The sequence below is a fragment of the Lolium rigidum genome, chromosome 3 (assembly GCF_022539505.1).
Source record: "Lolium rigidum isolate FL_2022 chromosome 3, APGP_CSIRO_Lrig_0.1, whole genome shotgun sequence".
Lineage (NCBI taxonomy): Eukaryota > Viridiplantae > Streptophyta > Magnoliopsida > Poales > Poaceae > Lolium > Lolium rigidum.
The window spans coordinates 285,486,067-285,508,466 of record NC_061510.1 but is presented as its reverse complement, the minus strand read 5'-3'; the positions used below and the strand labels follow the sequence as shown (position 1 = coordinate 285,508,466).

Sequence of the window (22,400 nt, the reverse complement as noted above, 5' to 3'; positions counted from 1 at the left end):
CCTCCTCTAGCCAACTGTTGGCCTAGCCACCAAGCTCCCCGCCCCGGCCATGGCTGCCCCGCCCCCGGCCGCCTTCGCCTCGCCCAGGCTCCGGCTGCGCCGCCCCCGGCCACGGCCGCGCCGCTCGGCCGCCCTCGCCTCGGCCCGCCGCGCCCGGCCGGCCTCGCCCGCCGCTGCGCGCCACCCCGGCCGCCTCGCCCCGCACTGCTCGCGCCACCCCCGGCCGCCCTCGCCTCGCCCGGCCGGCCACGCCGCCCCGGCAGCCCTCGCCTCGCCCGCCCCGGCCCCGGCCACCCTCGCCCCGCCCGGCTCCCGACCTTGCCGCGGCCGTGCGGCCCGCCCCTCGCTCCGGCCATGCTCGCGCGGCCACGGCGCGCTCGCCCGCCCCGCCCGGCCCGGGCCGTAGCTCGCCCCGCCCGGCTGCGGCTCGCCGGAATTTAGCCGGATTCCGGCGAGGCGAATCGCGAAAGCAGTTACATTTTCTGAAATTTCAGCGCGCCACGAGTGAGGGGTTGGCCCTGTATACAGCCTCCCGCCCCGCACAAGTAAGGGGCGAAGACCCGCCCCGTAATCGAAAACAGCAAAAATCGAAGCGGAGACCGATTTTACGGGGTCTGCTAGACGGCCGGGTAGAGCTCTACCCCGTATATCGGCGGTTATTATACGGGTTTGGCCCTTTTAAGGGGTCTGTTAGACCTGCTCTTACAAAGGGGTACATATGTTACACAAGCGGTTAATCGGGGCAGCTGCAAAAGTGTCCTCTGAGACAATGCACGGTGATTTGAGTAGATAAGTTTTGTGGTAGAGATCGTTGGTACTGTGTCTTCTGTCCTAATCCAAAGCAAGGTGCAAGCACGATGCACAGGTAAATCTTCTCTGTTCTGCCTTGACCGTTTAGTCGGACTTGGATTTGGCACTCAATCTCAACGGCTATTTCATCTGTACTTCAGTTTTAATAGTATTGCATTCCACGACAGTTTTTTCCCCTAGGACAGCGTAATAATAATGGAGACGCGCTAACTTGAAAAATATCTCTCGTCCACGCGGACTCGCCATCCATGAAAGGCAGAGTGTGAAATATTTAAAGCAGTGGTGATGCAGACACGGAGTATATTCCCAGTGGGCACATTATGTTTTTTTTTCTACAGAAAAGGTTCGGCGAGCATCTCTATTGGGTAGAGTGAAGTCAACTCATTCTGGTCTCCACGAGACCGCGACCTATCCAGATCTAACTGGGTTGCTCTATATACATCCCACCCAGCTGCGGCTAGCAAGGAAACCATTCCTCTCAGTAGCTCATCGCCGTTTCGTTCAATCGTTCTGCCTCTCCACAACTGCTACAGGATCCCGCAACCGTTCCATCTTCTCCAGCTGGTTAGTCCTTTTAATTTGGAAGCTGATTGTTTTCAGATGTTCTTGCTTCCAGCAACCATGTTAATGACTTGCTTTCCAAAAGATCCATGTATGCTTAGTCTTGTGCATTTAGATCTGTCTTTGCTCTGGTATATGATAATTTTTTGTAATCCATAGCCTGTAGAAGCTCTCACCAAATCTTCTTAAACCATCAGAAATGGCGAACAAGCCGACCGTTCTGAGCACATTACCGAAGGAACTGCCGCTGGACTTTCTGAAGACTAGCACCGACCAGTTCTCAGACGACCGTATTTTAGGTGTAGGTGCATTCGGAACAGTTTATCTGGTATGTTTGATGCATATACACTATCTGCCCTTTTCCGAAGTTTGTGAAACAGATACCAGTATTTGCTGAAAACATGTTTCTGAGAAAGTGTCTGTGCGGTTCAACAGGGGATTATGCCAGATGGCCAAAAGATTACCGTAAAGAAACTGGTGGAGAACTCGCCACTTGGACGCGACAAAGTCTTTTCCAACGAGGTTACAAATATTATGGCTCTTCACCATGAAAATGTCGTAAAGATGCTGGGCTTCTGCCATGAAGGTCAAAAGAAAGTGGTGCTGAATAATGGAAGATATATTGTTGCAGACATTGTTGAAAGTTTACTCTGCTACGAGTATTTATCTCAGGGAAGCCTTCAAAAGAATCTTTTTGGTATGTATTACTATCCAATTGTTTTACAAACATAATTTAAGATTCTTAACACTATATATTTGCGTTTGGACACCGGTGTACATTCCGTTACCTATTCAACGCTAGACAACTATAAGAAACAGCAGTACCATTCCATATTATCAAAATGAGTGGTTGTTATTTGACTGAATTTGACGTCTCTCAACACATTTGGTCGTATTGGCATCCTGAGAAACAAGTACTACTGGAAGTCATGATCTCAGTGTACTTACATAATTCCATGTTTCACTTTTTCAGAAGTTCCTGTTAAAATGGATTGGGACACACGCTTCAAAATAATTAAGGGGATCTGCAATGGTTTAGCCTTCGTGCATAGCATTAATGTTGTCCATATGGACCTTAAACCTGAGAGTATATTGCTGGATGACAAGATGGTACCGAAGATTGCGGATTTTGGTCTCTCGAGGCTCTTCGGCCAAGAACAAACACGGATGAACACACAAAATGTTGTGGGATCATAGTAAGTCGAACACCAACTGCCATAGCATTTTGTTCCTTAATGAACAAGTGAACTGCATTTTAATCTCTCCAGTGATACTTACTGAACTCTTATTGTCAGTGGATACATAGCTCCGGAATATCTATACAGAGGTGAAATCTCCAAAAGTTCAGACATATATAGCTTAGGTCTATTAATCTTGGAGACCACCACAGAACAGAAGAATTGTCCCAGCAATGAACCGTCTGCGGTGCAATTTATAAAAAGTGTAAGAGAATTATTACTTAACTATTTGGCAACTGATGTTTGTAGAAGCTTATGTTACAACTTATAATTGGTTAATATTATCTGGAAGGATTATATTTCCGATTCTGTACATAGGTACGTGAAAAATGGACACAAGAGCACATAGTGTCCCAGTTCTCATGTTGTGATGGTGATTGCCTCCAGCAAGTAAAAAGGTGCATCGAAATTGGATTAGAGTGTGTGGAGATTGAACGGCAGAAGAGACCTACCATAGAAAATATTCTTGACAGGCTGAACGGACTATGTTCAAGTACAAGCTGAATGCGCTACATGGTATGAAATTAACTGGTCGCACCGGTGGCTCTCTGTTGTGATTAATTAGCTTTATTAGAACGCAAAAGGAAAAAAAATTTATTCTGCCAAATCTATCACTGTCATTATCTGCAGAACCACTTAGTTTGTGCTACCTTTCAGCTGTTGGTAACATACCCTATATATATGAATTTCAGATCTGCAGTCTACAGGGAGCATTAAACCCTGGTCTTCTCAGGAGTGGATGTGGAAGAAGGAAGAACATGCTGTGTTACTACTACAATGACTTTATTTCTGAAATTATTTGCTGTCATGTCCTGTGGAACCTGTAAAATTGTATTTCTTATGGTTCAAATTCAATGGTGTTGTTTTTTAATGGCAGTACTCAGTACAATTGTACAAAGTAACATATTTTTCCTGGCTAGATGAGAGTTTGTTTGGTTCCTATCAAACATCTGCACTTAATTTACGACACACTTAAGTTAGCCATGCTTTACAAAGATAAGCTTTCCGATAACTAGTTCTCATACTCCATAGACATAAGAAATGTTTACCTCTGTCTAGCCGTGATGCCAAATTGTCAATCCAAAATCAAGTTGAGAATGAACGTCTTTAAATGGAAGTGGGAACTGTGGTGTGTGGTCTATATCATTAGGAGTTCGACCGGACAAGGATTTTGTGCACATGGGAGTCAGTGCTCCCTTCACTTTTGGATTTTTGAAAATTTCAGATTCTTATATTTCTCTGCTTTCAAGAATTATGACATTAAATATGTAGATAGATGTGTATACGAGGATTGGAATCAAAAAAGTCTCGTCAAAAAATACGTTATATTTTGGGAGATGCAAAAAAGACAAATTTCTGATGTATTTTCCAAAATACAAAGTATTTTTTAATGGGACTTTTTTGACTACACTCCTCGTGTCTAAATCTATGTACATATTTAATACCAAAAATTTTGAAAACATAAAAGAGCGAGGTTTTGAAAATTTTCAAAAATCCAAAAGTCCAAGCAGCACTTGTGCTCATGTGCACATGGTACTTGTCCAAGTTCGACCTGTTATTTAAGGAAGGAGTACGGTTCGTACCCTGGTACTCTAGGAAAAAAGGATACGGGTACCAAAAATTTCTAACATTAGTTTGGACTTTCTGTCCCCCAATGTATGGTGCCTTTGTTTATCTTTTTATTTTTAGGAGAAATTATTCCTTATCTTCTGGCCTCTTTATCTAAATGAAAAATATAATAGCACTTTATTTATGGAGGTAGCGTTTTGGCTCATAGCAGCAAATGCTCCCATTATACAAAATAATATAAAAATAATTTTAAAATGTCAAAAAATTCTGATATAATTTTTTTTGATGTACATCGTGACATTCTATGTTAATGCACAAGTTTTCGTGGAGAAACAATATTTTATGTGGCGTGTACAAAAAAGATAAAAAAAATGGTCCCGTACTTAATCGTGTTATAGCATCAAAATTTATCTTTTTTACAGGAGCCACAACTTTTTTTTAGTTTTTTTTAAAACTTGTGTACGAGCATAAAATGTGTAGTTGCACAAGAATTTTTTTATTTTAGAATTTGCTGACACTTCGAAATGTAGATTCACATAACGGGAGCAAATGCTCCTATAAACCAAAGTGAATATCCCTTTATTATACCGTTGTAGTCTCTCTGGATGAAACTGCACAATTGCATGTCATTCCCAATGGGGAAGCTTATCTCCCATTCTCTCTTCTCTCATATCATGCACCACATCCTCGGTCTCATGATGGGAGCATGCCCCTTCCTTGAAATCCCTCCCTGGCGGAACGTTTGTATTTGGAAGGAAAATAATAATAATGTCAAAGTTTCCCCATGCCCATGTGTTAGAAAAAATGCCTAATATATGTTGGTTATTGGTAGGTATGGTCCTTCATAGTGAAAGTATCATAAGTAGTATCATGCACATCATGTTAATTTTTTTTAATGTGGTATAATAATAAATGAAGAGATAGAGGAGATAGTAGTATCGTAATGTGAAAATAGTACTTCAAGAAAAAGAATATTCCGTCTTTATGAGACACTCAAATGTCAAACCTAGCGTTTCAACTCTGGTGGGATGGAGATACAACCATCCTCCTAACCACCCCTTAATTATAACCATGGGACTTACTCATAATAATATTGTTGAGAAAACACACTTTCTACTGTGTAAACATCATCAAGTTTAAAAGTTCCTAAGAAAATGGAATTTCTTAGATGTTCTTTTTTGACTAAAGAAGAACACTTCGTTTAGGAAGTGGTCCCTTTAATGAAATATTCTTGTCTGCCTTGTTGATCATCCCAACTAGATGACTACTAATTGATATGTCATTTACTATTACTCCCTCCGTTCCTAAATATAAGGTGTATAATTTTTGGCACAGAAATTAAAAAACACACGTGTAGAAAAAAATATGCAAGGTTTTTGACGGGATTAATCTTGGACAATTGACATGATAAAATAGAGGAGTAGATAAGGAAACACAAGCAATTTTCCAAAAAAAATATCCACACAGGTTTTCCAACGCAATATACGAAATAAAGGATTTTGGAGCCTTTTCTCAAAAAACTATAACCCTTATATGTAGGAACAGTATAAGTATGACATGTTGTAATTTATATGCATTAAGGATGTGTGGTTTTATTGTTTTAGTGGTAGGTTGTTCCACTTATTGTCGTTGGCCTTGTCGATCACCTCAATGATCATGATGTCTACCAATCATCCAATTTTTCGTAAGTATATATACACGAATTCAAGTTTGCTATAAAGTTAGTTCTTCAACATTTGACTAATGAAAATAAATCTTTGCTTTATTGTTTGTGTATGTGATAAGTGTTCACAGCTACTACCTCTGTTTCATAGAATACAGCCTATTTTTTTTAAAAAATGTCAAGCTAAGTAAAATAAAATCTAACCAAACTTTTAGAAATAAAAATAGTCAAAAAGCACGATATTTTGTAGATATTATATAAAATTGTATTTCATGATGGATCTAACAGTGTTAAGATTAGATTGTACATATTAACAATTTTTCCCTAAAAACTTAAATCAAATTTTAATTAGTTTGACATTTCGAAAAAAATAAGCCATATTTTTTAAAACCGGGAGTAGTAATATCCTTGTACCGTGAAGCTGAATCGCGTCTCAATGTTCTTTTAGGCAGCCAATAAGAGAAGAGTATAAATGCACAAGCTTGATTAACTCTTAGATTTTGAATAGCAGTAATGAGATGCTCATAATAAAAAATGGGAAACTTAGGCCACCATGACCAATGACACATCCCTCGACTATCCAACCGTTGCCTCATCACGCCGACTGATATAGAGGAAGACATTGATGACAATATGATGAGAATCAACAACAAGACCAAAAAATAGCCGCTTTTGGAGAAAACCCAAAAAAACTAGCTTGAAAAGGCCAAAATTGTACACCGGTCTACAACAACTCGCTATTACTAACATGTCGAAACATCGAGAATGCGCACATCCATGTTATTAAAAGTAAGAACAAGCAAAATATTGATTTAGACCAATGACGATAACCCCTACACTAGACAACACATGATTTGCAAAAAAGATTCTTTGAAAGAGCAGGTCATCTTCGTTTGCTGCTAGAATTAGTCATAATAGATGCGAAAAGAGAAGCTCAGAGAACCTGGTTCTACTCATGTTCAAAAAAAAAAGAGAAACTTCTTCAATGCCTTCCACAAGGTAGCGCATCGGAACAGAGCGATTTACCACCGGCAACGGTACCTACCGGTGTTACATACCATTCAGTTCCTGCTTTGGGATTGGTGAGCCTTTTGATATTTGTCTAATATAAAACTAATAATTGAAACATAAGTGAAATTTTTATGAAATAAAAGTGATACATGAAAAATATTGTTAAACATTGTGACAAAAAGTGAAACTGATGATGCTGCTGACATCACTGCTGACGTCACTCCAGTTTATTTTACAAAAATATTCGCGTTTCAGTTATATTTCAATTATGTTTCAGATTTATTTCATAATTTTATGAAAGAATTGCTCACCACATGAGAAACATCACTACTGTAGGTGCAATTACCTTTAAAAACAAGTTTTCGGTAGCGTCATTGTCATGTTCAACCAACTAAGTTAACGGTTTTCACCATGAACTAAAAACTCCATACATCATCCACCTCTTAGTTCCTCTTTAAAACAAAGAAAAATCATAGGAATTCTGGAGGGTAGAAAGGTAGATTCCCTGTCCGTGTGGAAGGATTAGACGACTCCGAGTCAACGCATTACACAGCTCCAGCAAGTCTTCTTTCAAAAACTCAATCACCAAAAGTCCAAAACTTTGCTGTTGGTAGCTGCTCTAGTGTTCCCCATAAGAATCCCATCCCAAAGCTCTGCTAGATACAGACCACACGGACACAGCGATCAATCACCCAACAAGCTAAGCAAGCAGCGACCGAGTCAGCAGCAATGGCGGACCTCGCGGTCGGCCTGGCCAAATCGGTGGTGGAGGGGGCGCTGACCAAGGCGCAGTCGGCCATCGAGGAGGACTCCAGGCTCCGGCAGAGCGCGCAGCGGGACCTGGTGTTCATCACCGGCGAGTTCCAAATGATGCAGTCCTTTCTGAAGCTCGCCGACGACGAGCGCGCGCGGAACATCGTGGTGCGGACCTGGGTGCGGCAGATCCGGGAGCTCGCCTACGACGTGGAGGACTGCATCGAGTTCGTCCTCCACCTCGACAAGAAGTCCCAGTGGTGGCGCCGCATGCTCCCGCCCTTCATCGCGGCGGCCACGCAGCCGCTCGACGAGGCCATCGCCGAGATACGGCAGCTCAAGGCCCGGGTCGAGGATGTGAGCTCCAGGAACGCGCGCTACAGCCTCATCAGCGACTCCGGCTCCAAGCCCGCCGTCGTGCAGCAGCAGCCACCCGCGGCGGCGCGCGCCGCCATGGGAGCCGCGGCGTTCAGCATGCTCGTCGAGGCCACGGACATCGCCAGACGGCAGCACGGGGATCTCACCCAGCTCATCCCCAAGAAGGACGACGGGCTCCAGGTGATCTCGGTGTGGGGGACGGGCGGCGATCTCGGGACGACATCCATCATCAGGAAGGCGTACAACGACCCGGAGATCTGCCAGAACTTCACCCGCCGCGCGTGGGTGAAGCTAACGCATCCTTTCAATCCCCACGAGTTCATCCGGGGATTGACTGCACAGTTCTATGCAAACTCTTGCATAGAATTACACGAAGAAGCACTCAGAGGCGTCCTGACGAGGTCGGACGCCACCCAAGGCGATTTTCTCAGCGAGTTCGTGCGGCAAGTCAACGATGCGAGGTATCTCATCGTCTTGGAAAACCTGTCCACCATGGCTGAGTGGGATTCTATCAGGACTTTTCTACCTGACAAGAAGAATGGAAGCTGGATCATCGTGTCCACTCAGCAATTCGAGATAGCAAGCTTGTGCGTGGGACATTCGTACCAAGTATTGGAGCTGAAGCAGTTCTCTGCTGAGCACTCGGTTTATGCCTTCAGAGAGGTAAAGCCTAGAACATCGTCATTACATTCAGCAAAGTTAATGCCCTAATTTCTACAGTTTAGCTGTTGGATGTTGACTAGGAGATTCGTCATGGTCAGTTACATAATATTTTTTGGGTGTGCATATGTCTCAGTTGACTGAGATTTTCTTAAGTCTCAGTCAACTCAGAAAAGTGCAACTACAGTTTAAAGAAAAGTGCAACTCGGTTCAACTCAAAGCACATTTTTGTAAGTGACTTAGACTTAAGAAAATCTCAGTTGACTGAGACATAGCAAAACCGATATTTTTTCCCAGTTGCACACTGGTTACAACTGTTTATTTATCTGTTTTAAACTGATTTTTTTTTCATTTGAACTACAGTTACAACTGAATATTTCTTATAAATTCTCATTCGCGTGAGGTCTAGGAAAACCCATTCAATTTAGATCATTGTCTTTGACACTAATGGTCACAAATGCACACATACGAAAGAATATTTAAACTTTGTTGATATGAATCACCTTCCAAGGTTTACTACTGGAATTCTAGGATAACAAGTAAAAGAGAATGAATCCGTACTTGTTTAGTTAGATAAAGTGTGTAGTATATTTTAGAGCTTATCGTGTAAACATGGATTATTTTTCATAAAATTGACAACTAAATTGTCTGTGACGCACATTGAACTTGATACATGTTGTTACTAGATTCAAACTAAAAGGGAAAATGTACTTCATTAGCAATCAAACATTTCAAATGACCAATTCATAAGAGAGCCTGAACTTCCAACCCATGTCCATTAACTTCTTCTAACTCTATAAGTAAATGAACTTTCAGTTGGGAGCATAAGCTTTCTGAACAAACTTTTCCATTTATTGACAAAAAGAGCCACAAATTAAAGATCGACATTGGAAATACGGGCATCCAACTAGCAATTGGTGAATCTATCAATAGCCAATGGCACTGGATTTACCACGACTTTCTGTATCACAGAATGGAAAAATTGTGGATAACCTCCTGGTGAAACAAGGTAGTGTACGCGACATTGAATTCCTGCTCTTCCCACGGAAGCTATGAATCTATTGTTAGGCAAGATAATAAGAAAGAAAAGTGAGTGGAAGAGGATGCAATCAATTCCATCAACATCTCTTCTCACTTCTTTTAAGAGGCTCCTAATAAGTTTATTGGACTTACACACCCATCTGTGCGCTTGTTTACCTACAATAATTTCCTTTTGGTTTCGTATTTCTCCCTTGAACTCCATGTTTCTTCTTAACCTGTTCGCCTTCATATTTCAAATGAAATGATCAAATTTGACCTCTAACAACTTTATGTTATTTATTTCTTGTTATTTACTTAAAATTTAAGGTGTTATTCTGTGGGGCCTGCTTGTGCTCGTCAATTTTACTTTGGTTCCTCCTTATTTTCAGGGATCTCAAGGTGATAGAGAGAAACACGAGGAGATACCCGCTGAGCATGGAGTGGGACCTGCCACAATTCTCACCTCTAAAAATAATGCCGCTACTGCCTGGATGAAAAAGAACTCCATCATTGGACGCGAGTCAGAAATGAATGAGCTTCGTGAATATACAACCAGGGCACGATTTACCTCTTTGCAGGTTATATCTGTATGGGGAATAGCTGGTGTCGGGAAGTCAGCTCTTCTAAAAAAATTCTTCTGCGACAGAATTCGTACTAATCTATTTGTGAAATATGGTTGGGTGGATGTATCCCATCCCTTCAATTTAAGGGACTTCTCTAGGAGCTTACTTTTGGATTTTCATTCGGAATCACTTCAAGACAAGGAGGCTGCTCACCATGGAACGATAAGGTTCAAAAACCCTATTCAAGAGTGCCGTGATCTTCTGGAACAACATCATTGCCTCGTCGTTATTGACGATCTTCAGTCCAAGGAAGAATGGGACTTGATAAAAGGTGCCTTGTTGTCTAGATCCTCTGAAAGTATTATCATTGTCATTACGACTGATTCAAGCATCGCCACATGTTGCGCGGATAAGGAAGAGCTTGTGTTTAATGTCAAAGGTCTTCAAGATGATGCAGCCTCTGATCTCTTCCACCAGGAGGTGTGTTTACTCATAAGAAGCTTCTCTCTGTTTCGGCTCCTTCTATTTGGTCATGCATGTTCTTACAATGATAACTCGTCATGCAACAATGAGCGTCTTTCTCCTTCATTTAGGAGATCAAGACATAACATAAGACCAAGTACTATCTTAAATTTACTAAATTGGAAGTATTGCTATATAAGTTCGTTGTGGACTGTTTTGAAGACATTGGCGTTATTCTGAACTTATTGCGTAAATGTTTATCAATTTTGGTTGGTTTGTTAAAGTTATGATGCCTTTGGTAGCAACAGTAATGTACTTTTCCTTCTGTCCATTTCCATTTCCCTATCATTTTCCCATTATATATAATTTCGAAACTTCTATGAATTGTACCATTTGGTTTCACATTACTTTCTTGAATTTATGCATGTATATCTATAATGTTTGTCTGCCACTCACTTTATATTTTGCAAGTGAAACATCAAAATCTAATATGTAGTCAGTCTTTACCATATTAACAATTGTTATTTCTCAAATTGATTGGAGAACAGGTGGAAAGGATGAAGCCGTCGTCCACCTTGAAGAATCTCAAAAAAGAGCCACTAGAGGAGCTTACTCTCAAGTGTGGCGGGCTTCCAGAAGTAATAGTAGCCATAGCTGGTGTATTGGCCAAGAAGACAGTCACACTAATGGATACAGTGGATTCTACCAATGGCAAATTCATGCATACATTGGAAACCAACCCAGAGTACGACAGTCTACGAGGTCTATTCGGTTGGATGTATTCCTACTTCCGTAGTTGCCCAGATTCCCTCAAGCCTTGCATATTCTACATGTCGCTTTTCCCCCGAGATCACAGCATTCGGCGGAGACGCGTGGTGAGGCGGTGGGTCGCAGAGGGCTACTGTCGGGATAGTGAAGACAAATCGGCAGAGCAAAATGGGGAGGTGTTCTTCTCCATGCTCCTCGATCTGAGCATAATACAGGAACCGTCACAGCTAGTCAACACCACAGTGGGAGACACAAGGATGATCGCATGCCGTGTCAATGGCTTCATCCGTGAATACATCGTCTCACGTCGGATGGAGGAGAACCTTGTCTTTGAGCTGGAGGGCTCCTGCAACGTGACCACCCAACGAACCGGTCGTCACCTCATCATAAGGGATAGCTGGGACAGGGACAAGATTGTGTTTGAGAGCATGGACTTCTCGAGGCTACGGTCATTAACGGTATTTGGGGAGTGGAAACAATTCTTCATCTCCGAAAGCATGAAGCTGCTCAGGGTGCTTGATCTAGAGGACGCATCAGGCATAAATGATGCGGATCTCGAGCAGATGTTGAAGCAACTCCGTCGTCTCAAGTTCCTCTCACTGCGCGGATGTGGTGAGATCCACCGTTTGCCAACCCCGTTTGGTCATCTGCAGCAACTCCAGACTCTCGATATCAAACGCACCTCCATTATGAAGCTGCCAGGGAACATCACCAAGCTGCAAAAATTGCAGTATATCCGTGCCGGCACCTCCGTCCTGGCAGAGGAATCATTAACACCATGTCTTTCAGTGCCCAAATTCTGCAGATCTCGTGGCCAAGTTGGTGTTGTGGTGCCTGGAGGGATTGACAAACTGACAGCGTTGCACACGCTTGGTGTTGTCAACGTCGGTGCATCAGGGGGGAAGGCCATCCTTAAAGAGCTCGAAGATCTGACCCAATTGCGCAAGCTCGGAGTGTCTGGTATCAACATGAGAAATAGCAAGAAGTTTTCCTCTGCAATCTCAGGTCATGTCCATTTGGAATCCTTATCGGTGCAGCTGGACAATGACAGTGAATGTTGCTTGTCTGGCATCAAATTGCCTTTGAAGACACTGCAGAGTCTGAAACTGCATGGGCCTGTAGAGAAGTTGCCAGTTTTGGAGGTCAGCGAGCTTAAAAAGCTGGTAAAATTGGATTTGGAAATGACCACATTGACAGAGACTGACAAAAGGCTCATCGGGGGTCTACCCAAATTATGCACTCTTCGTATCAAGCTGCTGCAAGATAGTCAGCTCGGTTTTTGTATCACAGATACTCGAAGTGGCCTTGAGTTGCCCACTTATGAAAAGGTCAAGGTCCTCGAGATTGCTTCCTGCTCCAGCTTAGAAGTTACTTTTGGAGAAAACACAATGAAAAGTCTTGAGCTGCTGAAGGTTCACTGCTGCAGTGGGTCTTCAGTGAAGTTCTCCGGCCTGGATAATCTAACTGAACTCAAGGTAGTCTTGCTTAAGGGTTGCTGTGACGACGAGCTGAAGGAAGAGCTGCGGACCCAACTCAACGGTCATCCAAAGAAACCGACTCTGAAGCTGGAGGCATAACCACGTTCGTCCTGATGGATACTGATCTCTGAATGGTAATTGTCCCTGTTCGTTTCTTTTTTACTTCTTTTTTAGCCTATCACTCAATCCTGTTGTCCAATGTAAAGTTCAACTTAGCTGTGTAATTGTCATGTATCATGCGAATGAACGCCGAGCTTCATAATCTGTCAGAATATACCTGTGAGTATGTTTGTTTTGCATCTTCTGGAGAAGAAGTAAAAAACATACTACCTCTGATCCATTTTAATCAAAGGGTAACAACTATCCGTACTGCATGCTCTTCACAAGTCCGTGTCAATTTAATTGGATCTTAGCGAGTACCTGATTTATCTTCCAAGTAATGAAGGTATTTAACTGGAGATGTTTACGTGGTGGGTATGTGGATGGAGATGGTGGGTGGACGCCCTCAATGAGGTGGAATCTGATGTATTGTCAGGCATGATAAAATGCAGATGGAGCCATGGAGGTGGTTGCCGGATAAATCGTAGTGCGAGAGCGGGCGTGCTGTCGTTCTGGCCGAAGTGCCACTATGGTGCCGACTGCCGGGAAGAGTGGTGGTTCGGCGGTTCGGCCGGCCAAATCCGCCCGGCCTGGGGAAGGAGAGTATACCGGATCTGTGCTTGGATATCTGCCATCCCTGAATGTACATGATGGATTCTCGCTCGAGAGCAAAGTACGAGATCCAGATCTGCAGTGGAGTCGAGAAGGCAACGGCCTATTTGGTCCGCAAGGCCTTGTTCGGCATAAGTGTTTTTGAGAGGATTAGTGGGGTGAACTCCACCAGGATTGGGTGAAACCGCTCCACTCACCCAATCTTCTCAAAACCACTATCATCCTAACCCCCTACAAACTTCTCTTTTTTTTTTTGAGATAACAAACCTCTCTCTTTAAAACGCCATTTGGTAGGCAGGTTTTTAACTCAGATTTTAAACGTCATTGTGAAGCATCAAGGCAAATCAACATATCTTATAAAAGATATAATTTTTATATCACATGAACAAAAATGTTACAAAATCATTATGTAACAATTTCCAACATCCAAAAGAGAATAATTTTTATCATATAATTCCATGAGCTACTGATCAGACATACTAGTTACAACCACCAATCTGACAGATGTATTCTAGTTCAATCAATTATTTCCTGATACCATAATCGAAAAACAATGCACCAAGATTTGTGGGCAACAGAAACATCACATTGAACATGAACTGCAAACATAATTTAGCTAAGAGCATATCCACCGGCGCTCCCAATCAGTGGCGGAGCTGGTGTAGAAAGATTGGGTGCAAATGAATCCAATGATTTTTGCCAAATCTTCAATAAATTAGTACCGTGGTTGAATTTTAATGATAGATTATACCATAAGCAATAGAGCTGAACCCAATAACAATGTGCTCTAGTTTCACCACTGCTCCCAATAGCTCTATTGGGATCCTAGTGAGAGAAAGCGCCCACACCGACGCTCCCCAAAACACGCCGGCATGTTCTGGAGCCCCATTAAAGTGCCGGCGTGCCCGAAAGGATCCCTATGCGAAGAGCTTCGATCAGGATCGCCGACGCCTCTTCAGCAACAACTCCACGTCGAATTTCTAGAGTTTGGGGCTTTTTATGGGGCTCGGTGGGGGTACCGGTGTGGGAACATCAACCCCAAATGGAGGATGTTGTGCCGGCGCCTATTTGGGGGACGCCGGTGGAGATGCTCTAACTACTCCAACACACCGAGACACACTAAGAAGACATTAAATTCAATGTAGTCAATGCCTGAGATCATGGTCTTCTACCATGCCGTGCCAGCAGCCTCAACCTCCTAAAACAAGAAAAGAAGTAGATTGTTAAAATAACGACAAATACTTGACTGCATATGCCACAGCAAGATTAAGATGCTTGGAAAAAAAAAGTATCATAAACATAATAAGGCCATAGTTTAGAATTTATTACCATAAGCTGTATAAATCTAAATAGTAGGATCAACTCATATCCATCACATATAGAATGACAAACTGAACATCTTAGGAGCTGGAAGATCAGACACACTGGATAAGCCGCTGTTGGCAGCGCTACTCTATTATGTTACTACTGGCTACCGTTACAGAGAAAGTCATGTTACTAAAATCATGTTACCTTAAAAAATAAGAGCATCTTAATGCAACTAGAGTCATGTTACCAAGTACTACTTCCGTGTAAGATGCACATCTCATCATATATGTGTGATAAAAACCCTATAAATGCGACACCAGCACATATGTTGTGTAAGCTGAAGGCAACAAACATAATCTAAAGTATCGAGTTTCCTTATAGAACTAAAGCATCAAGGCTTTCAATATAGTTGTCCGGCTTTCCTATATTTATTGATGCAAAGAAAGATCACGGTTCCATCAGATTCAGATAGAAACTTTGAGGTAGTATATATAGAAATACTAATGTTCTCAAATGCTTCGTAACTTCATAATATTCATATTCATCAGATGCACATTGATCAAAAAAAATGACGGAAACATTTCAAAGGATAGAGCAGCAAAGTTTTCCCCTTCAACAGAAATCTGATCTAAGCTTCCTTTCTGGTCGGCTAAAACAAGAAATTCGTAGATGAAAGCAACATAACTATGCTTGAGACTAGTACTGTAGTACGCATGGCCTCTAGTGACACGTGCTTGCAGATTTTGGTCCGTCTGCTTAAGTTTTAGCACTCTCCAGGAAACGGATATATTGGATGTGGATGCCAGTAGACAGTAGTTGCAGGGCCGGTCGATGTACAATCGATCCTTCTGGTGATTTCCAGTGAGGACTAGTAGTACATCTTATTTGCTGAAACCAATCAAAGAACAGTAGAGCACACATGGTTTACAGGAATGATTTTTTTTTTTGTGTGTCACAAGCTACTTGTTAGTTTACTTGTTATTAGATTATAGGTAGAGTTGAAAATAAGAGATGTTGCTCGGCAGCCTATGTATGCATGGCCCTCCGACTGTTTCTGTCAATCTTTGTACCTGTACATGTTTTAGCTAAGCAACTTCTAGTTTGAACTTTGTAGTACCATGTTTAAGCGTGACTGTTGTTATTGGAAGTTAATCTAGATTTCACTGTATGGCCGTGAGCTTTTGCATCTCCTCTTATCCTGGCTTAGCTTCGTTCTGCAGCTTTGCTAATTACTTTCTGAATAGGAACATAGTATCAGAACCCTCAGCTTCAGATACTAGGAATATGCCTACCATTTCTGTAACAGCTTCAGATACATCCTATATTTAAAAATATACTGTATTAATTACTTTCTGAATAATCATCTATGAATTATCAAATGCAGCCTATATTATATATAGTATGGCACAGTATGCTATGGCACAAGTTGTTATGATTCAGTCTTGTTAGTTGTTACCCACCAGTGGTTACAGAAATAGTCCTGAGGTCCTGATGCCAAGTCTGAAGCTGTTATTTACTAGGCAGCAATAGTAGACCTATTCCTAGTAATTCCATCCTATTACTGTTATTTACTAGGAAAATTCTGCAGTAGAAAAAGGCATCTTAAGATACATCCTTAGAGGGTCCTTTAGACTTTTGATTAAGTAGCTTCTTCTTTTTCAGATAGATACCTGCACCTTGGCCTATTGTTGGATTGGATCAACGGCCTCCATCTTGGGATCTTGTGAGAACTCCTGTTTTTGGTATGAATCATATTTACTGCTTGTACTTGATGTGAAACCATGCAATCTAGCTATCATGTGGCTCAGGGGTGAGCTGCAAGAGTTGACTTGAGGTATGTGCTTGTACCATTAATTAATTGTCTAGTTTTTGCATCTTAGAGAAACAAGAATTTGAGTTACTTTCCTCGTGGCTTTGCCTTGCAAGATTATAAATTGCTGATGTGATGCAATAAATATTATCTCAGTGCATATACTTCTAAAGGAAAAATACATGAAAAAGAGTTACCTTGAGGTACCTGCATTTCTATTTTCTTCTTTGACATGATAATTGGCATGCATCTTAGATGAGCATTGTTAGCAAATTAGAATTGTATTAGCAATTTGGTTTCGTCCATTCTTATCTGTAGAAAAAGAGTTACTAATCCTGCTAATGTGAGTTCTCTGATTATTAGAGTATTTTGTCTCAAGCCTGCATATCGTGTCGATATTCTGAAAATGCACATGAATCCTGAATAGTAATGCGCCAATGCTCTGCATCTGGAACTACTTTTAAATGAATATTTATGCAGCACGGACCTCAGTTTAAATGTTATTTATTTCATTTCGTGAGCAAGTATCAAACCAGAGGCTTCATATATTTTATTTACTCCTCATCATAACGCTATGCCATGCATGCAATTAAGATTTTGGTAGACGTTGACCTACAGATTTTGATAATGATCTATGGTGTCTACATTCCTAGCAGATCTTTTTTTTGCATTCCTAGCACATTTTATTTTGCTATGTCAGGTTGGATTATTCAATCTGTTCCTTTTATTTTTCTGGTTAATATTAACAAGTGCTGTTGAGTTCATTTGTTTAAGTACATGGCTTATATATTTAGTCATGGATGGTGCCGGCCTAGAGCTAGGTGATATGCTACTGATGTTCGCATAATCGGATCATATTGTGCAGTTTCTGTAATGTAATCACAGTTGATATGCTTTGGTTGGTTGACACTGGCCTGTAACATACTTAACCTTGATGAAGTATGCCTATCTAGCCATATATGAATCTGAACTCAAGTGTTGTATGCATTTAACTTAGTCTTTAAGGACGGGCTTAGTTAAATTATAAGTATGATCCCTAGTTGCAGTTACTTGCATACTAAATTTTACATCTGCGTGTATTTCTAGCTGGAGATCCTCTGGCAGCGGCAGCGTGGTTTCCGGCGTTCGGCGACGAGCACGCCATGACTTCTAATGTTCTTCAAACTACATAACACTGAGTTTATGGCAGCGGTTGCTCATCTGTTGGGTCGAGCATTTATTTATATGTGTGTTCTTGTTCGAGAAAATTTGTTTGACAAAATTGCATGACACTGAGTTTATGTTAAAGACAGAGTTTTTAATTTACTGATTGTCCATTATCATGATCTGGGATGCAAAGATGATTATCTGATCTCAGTCCTCTCATATCCTCTCTCATCTTCAAAAGCAAAGTAACTACAGACTATGGGGGAGGGTGTGGGAAAATGAGGGGAAATTAGGGGGGGGGGGGAGGGGATTGGGTGAAAGGAGGGTTTCATCCGATCCCTCTCATCCCCAAACCTCTAGGGGGTGGAAATACTCTAGGAGTAAACAAGGCCTGACCTGACGTGTTCCGAGGTGTTTTTCGGAGATTGATGGGGCTGAGCCCACCAAAAAACGGTATGCCGAACAACAAACGCGTGGTTTCTAGTGTTTTCAACTGGGCTGGGATAATACACAAAAAAACCTTGCCAAAACCCCTCTGCCGAACATGCCTGGGGGAGCGCGCTAAATCAGCTTGTGAAACTGATTCATCCATGGAAACGGAGCTGCGAACAAAATGTTGCAATAATGAAAACCAAGCTTCCTCAGTTGCAGCGGAGGTACCTGGTATGTACATTGCGTATCTCTACCTTGAACATGGCTCAGTGATTTGACGGCGATGATGACTTCTAGAGTTTGCGCATGAGGTGCTCACCAACGGCCCAATGGATCAGATGTGTTCTCCCTTTTCGTCATAGGGCGACTCGTGATACTCCGGTATCTAGCTAAGTAGCTAGTTATGTGTTGTTTGTGTTTTTAGGACATATAAGACTCTGATATCATGGCCTTCCTTCATTGTCAGGTTTGTAGTTGTTGCGCATTCGCTGTGACTTTTTTCGATCTATATTCTTGTCAGATCTTTATTAAATAAAATATAAATATAGGTTATATGCATTTATGCTATTGTCAGGTCTCAACCTTCTTTAGAAAAAAAACCCGTAACGGTGTGCCCACATGTGCTGTTTAGAATCTGCGTTTATGCTATTGTCCGTGGCCTGACTAGTAACGGAGACGCGCTAACGCGTCATCAGCTCGCAAGACACGCGGTAGCGACCTGGGTACCCAAGTCTTTTTGCATCATTCCCAACGACCGTGTTTTTGCAGAAAGACCTGAGGGGATCTGAGGTCAACTTACCGCTGCTTCCACGATCCTTCCACATTCGATAGATCCACATCTCGTTTGGCTGTTTTATATGCACCTCCAGCTAGCAAGGAAACCATTCATCTCACAAGCCTCCACCCCATTTGGTTCTCCTCTTCCCAGCTTACCAGCTTCTAGGGTATCTCAAGTGTTCGATCTTCTCAAGGTTAGTGTTTTTTTTTATCAAGAAGCTCGTTATACTGAGAAGATGTTGGTACTCGCAGCACAACCATGGTTATGTCTTAGTTTAAAAACATGTTTAGAGCTTTGTGCGTGCATTTTTATTCTCTAAAATTAAGATTTTATTGTTCTTCAATTCCTCTGTTGAATCCATAGCTTGCAGCATCTACATCCATAACTTCTTATATCATCAGAAATGGCCAATAAGGAGACCGTTCTAAGCACATTACCGAAGGACCTACCATTAGACTTCTTGAGGACAATCACAAATAATTTCTCAGCGGACCGTATTATCGGTACAGGTGGATTTGGCACAGTTTATAAGGTAGGTTCACCCCTTAATGTTTTCTGCTCTTAAGGAAGTTGCCGAAAGAAATCCCAATAGTTGCTGAGAACATCTCTGTGACCTTGAACAGGGAATTATGCCAGACGAGCAACTGATTGCTGTGAAGAAACTTGCGGAAAATGCGCCGCTCGCACGCGACAAAGCGTTTACCAATGAGGTTCAGAACATGATGGCTCTCCGCAATGAGAATATAGTCAAGTTGCTTGGGTACTGCCATGAAGGGCAAAAGAAAGTGGTACAGAACAATGGAAGATATATTGTTGCAGATGTCTTTGAAAGTTTGCTCTGCTACGAATATTTACCTGTGGGAAGCCTTCAGAAGAACCTGTTTGGTATGTGACGCTACAATATACATTTCTATTACTTTGATCTAATATTTACAATGTTATGAGCGTCAAGTGTGTGCACCTGTTGAACTATAAATCTTGGCACTGCAATAACTCAGTCTTTTAACTTCTTCAGAAGGACCCAGTAACATGGCGTGGCACACGCGCTTCAAAATAATTAAGGGGATCTGTAATGGTTTACTCTTCCTTCATAGGATTCCTATTATCCATATGGATTTGAAGCCTGAGAATATATTGTTGGATCATAACATGACGCCGAAAATTGCGGACTTTGGTCTTTCCAGGCTCTTTGGCCAAGAACAAACACGGGCAAACACACAGAATGTTGTTGGATCATAGTAAGCTGACCATAACTGTTATATTTTGTTCCTTTATCATAGAGTAAATTGTATTTCACCTTATAGTAATGCCTACTAAATTATTAATATTAATTATATGCAGCGGATACATAGCTCCGGAATATCTATACAGAGGTGAAATCTCCGCCCAGTCAGACATATACAGCTTAGGCCTACTAATCATCGAGACCACCACTGGCGAGAAGAATCAACCCAAACAGAACGAACCATCAGCAAGGGGATTTATTGACCAAGTAAGAATTACTTGATTATTTGACTGATGAAATGTAATCATCTTAGATTTCATCTTTATAAAATCACCAAGGATAACAGTTCCACATTCCTTACGTAGGTACAAAAAATTTGGACAGACGGACACATAGCGTCCAAGTACCCACGGTTAAACCCAAATGACCTCCTGGAAGTAAAAGTATGCATCAAAATTGGTCTAGAGTGTGTGCAGATTGATCGAAAGAGTAGACCTTCCATCGAAAAAATAGTTGAGAGGCTCGATGGACGCTGTGCAAACTGAATGGAAAAGCAGGTATAAATATTAACCATGGACTGGATCAGGAGCTCTTTTTTGAGACCACTTAGTTACATGAAAGTTCAAAGGAGTTTCAGTAGTTTTACCACTTTCTGAGAAATCTATCGCTGAAATATCCTATTGCTTCCTATGCAGTAATACTGTTCCAAATGACGAAACTCCACAAAATCCATGTAAATATTTTGGAATCGAAATGTAAATAGTTATTAAACCCTCCAAAGTTCACATCTACAGCTGAAATTAGATTGCATCAAGCTGGGACTAAAGTGGATTGTGATGATCCTTCTGCCAAACTAGCAAGCCAACTATATTAATTTTTTTACGGCTAATTTTTGTGTAATATGAAGTAAATTGAATTCACCACAACCCAACTCAACAACCGAACAGCCTAAACCCTAATAGTTAATATGAATCGCACCTTTTATTGATGTTATCTGATGGCATGCCAACTTGGCATGGGCAGTTTATTAAGATGTATCAGGGCTTGTTAGAGAATGTACTTTTCTCTCATTTGCAGCACAAAATGTTCGGATTAAGATTTTCTGCAACTCCTATCTGCAGAATGACACTTCTTGTGTTGATTTTGGATTGTTATTCTGTATCTTACCCTCTTAACTTTTAGTTGCATTTAACCTGGTATCGTAACATATACTCTGAAATTTCAGACCTCCACCGGTTCCAAGCGAGGATTAAGCTGGGGTCTTCTCCTCAAGAAGATCTGCACCATGGGGAAAAAACATGGCATATTAATAATTGAATGAATTTTATTCGAAAATAATACGCTTTGAAGTCACACCATTATGGAACTTCCTAATGCTATTTCTTATTGTAACTGCTACAGTGTTACTCACATATCTTTTCCTCTGTAATCGAATAGTTTGGACTCCAAATAGAATGTTATTCCTCCCTGAGCCAATATGTTTAATGAAGTTGGTTGTACTGATGATTTCTCAATAATGATAGCCTGTCTATGTTTAGTGAAATCTTGGTAAGCTATGTCATCCTGTAAGCCTTGTGAATCTGCAGTTGGAGCAAAATATGGTTTATTTTGATGTGTTACCTATTTGCACTTTTACCTGAAGCCACATGATACGATGAACCTGAGGTCATCACTGGTCGCAGTTTCATGCTTGCACAGTGAAAAATGTTATGAGTTCTGAATTCTTGCTAATATCCAGGCAGCGAAAGCGCCTGAAAACAATCAAAATTGCGATCCTTGTATCCGCTAGAATGATGATAGCAAAATGCCCTTGTTAAACTCCTACCAAGCTCTGGCTCTTGGGCCTTGAACCAGAGACTCGGGCAAGAAACAACATCATACTACAGAGACATTTCGTAAGGCAGCATACCCTACCTGACAGACGTATTGAGGTCAGTGGAAAGCGTTTTTTACTCCATACTCTGAACAGAAAGCACACGCTCCTACAAGGCATGCAATTTGTGTTTCTTCTCCTTAGTTGGACAAAGATATCCCTCCTCCAACCATGTAGACACAT

The 22,400-nt window shown here is 41.5% G+C and overlaps 3 protein-coding genes across 8 annotated transcripts; all 3 read left to right on the top strand.

Moving 5' to 3' along the window:
- Positions 1 to 1,136: 1,136 nt before the first annotated feature.
- Positions 1,137 to 3,528, top strand: LOC124703511 (cysteine-rich receptor-like protein kinase 6). Of its 2 annotated transcripts, none has more exons than XM_047235721.1 (7): positions 1,137 to 1,374; positions 1,569 to 1,699; positions 1,807 to 2,068; positions 2,345 to 2,567; positions 2,667 to 2,814; positions 2,928 to 3,125; positions 3,302 to 3,528. In XM_047235721.1, exons 2-6 carry the CDS (start codon positions 1,571 to 1,573, stop codon positions 3,111 to 3,113), a joined length of 948 nt encoding a protein of 315 aa, XP_047091677.1. In that variant the 5' UTR covers positions 1,137 to 1,374; positions 1,569 to 1,570; the 3' UTR covers positions 3,114 to 3,125; positions 3,302 to 3,528. The 2 variants fall into 2 exon arrangements, with proteins under 2 accessions (XP_047091677.1, XP_047091676.1); XM_047235720.1 differs by having other exon boundaries at positions 1,531 to 1,699.
- A 3,892-nt stretch (positions 3,529 to 7,420) lies between these two features.
- On the top strand, positions 7,421 to 18,085 carry LOC124703510 (disease resistance protein Pik-2-like). 4 transcript variants are annotated; one of them, XR_007003138.1, is made up of 5 exons: positions 7,421 to 8,646; positions 10,053 to 10,706; positions 11,237 to 13,068; positions 16,616 to 16,787; positions 17,850 to 18,085. XR_007003138.1 is itself a non-coding variant. In XM_047235718.1 (4 exons), the coding sequence occupies exons 1-3, from the start codon at positions 7,582 to 7,584 to the stop codon at positions 13,031 to 13,033; spliced, it is 3,516 nt and encodes a 1,171-aa protein (XP_047091674.1). In that variant the 5' UTR covers positions 7,421 to 7,581; the 3' UTR covers positions 13,034 to 13,068; positions 16,616 to 18,085. The 4 variants fall into 4 exon arrangements, 2 of the variants coding, with proteins under 2 accessions (XP_047091674.1, XP_047091675.1); XR_007003139.1 differs by having other exon boundaries at positions 16,880 to 18,085; XM_047235718.1 differs by having other exon boundaries at positions 16,616 to 18,085.
- A 946-nt stretch (positions 18,086 to 19,031) lies between these two features.
- On the top strand, positions 19,032 to 21,437 carry LOC124703512 (cysteine-rich receptor-like protein kinase 36). 2 transcript variants are annotated; one of them, XM_047235723.1, is made up of 7 exons: positions 19,032 to 19,312; positions 19,521 to 19,651; positions 19,743 to 20,004; positions 20,135 to 20,357; positions 20,461 to 20,611; positions 20,710 to 20,901; positions 21,422 to 21,437. In XM_047235723.1, the coding sequence occupies exons 2-6, from the start codon at positions 19,523 to 19,525 to the stop codon at positions 20,887 to 20,889; spliced, it is 945 nt and encodes a 314-aa protein (XP_047091679.1). In that variant the 5' UTR covers positions 19,032 to 19,312; positions 19,521 to 19,522; the 3' UTR covers positions 20,890 to 20,901; positions 21,422 to 21,437. The 2 variants fall into 2 exon arrangements, with proteins under 2 accessions (XP_047091679.1, XP_047091678.1); XM_047235722.1 differs by lacking the exon at positions 21,422 to 21,437 and having other exon boundaries at positions 20,710 to 21,204.
- Positions 21,438 to 22,400: the final 963 nt, after the last annotated feature.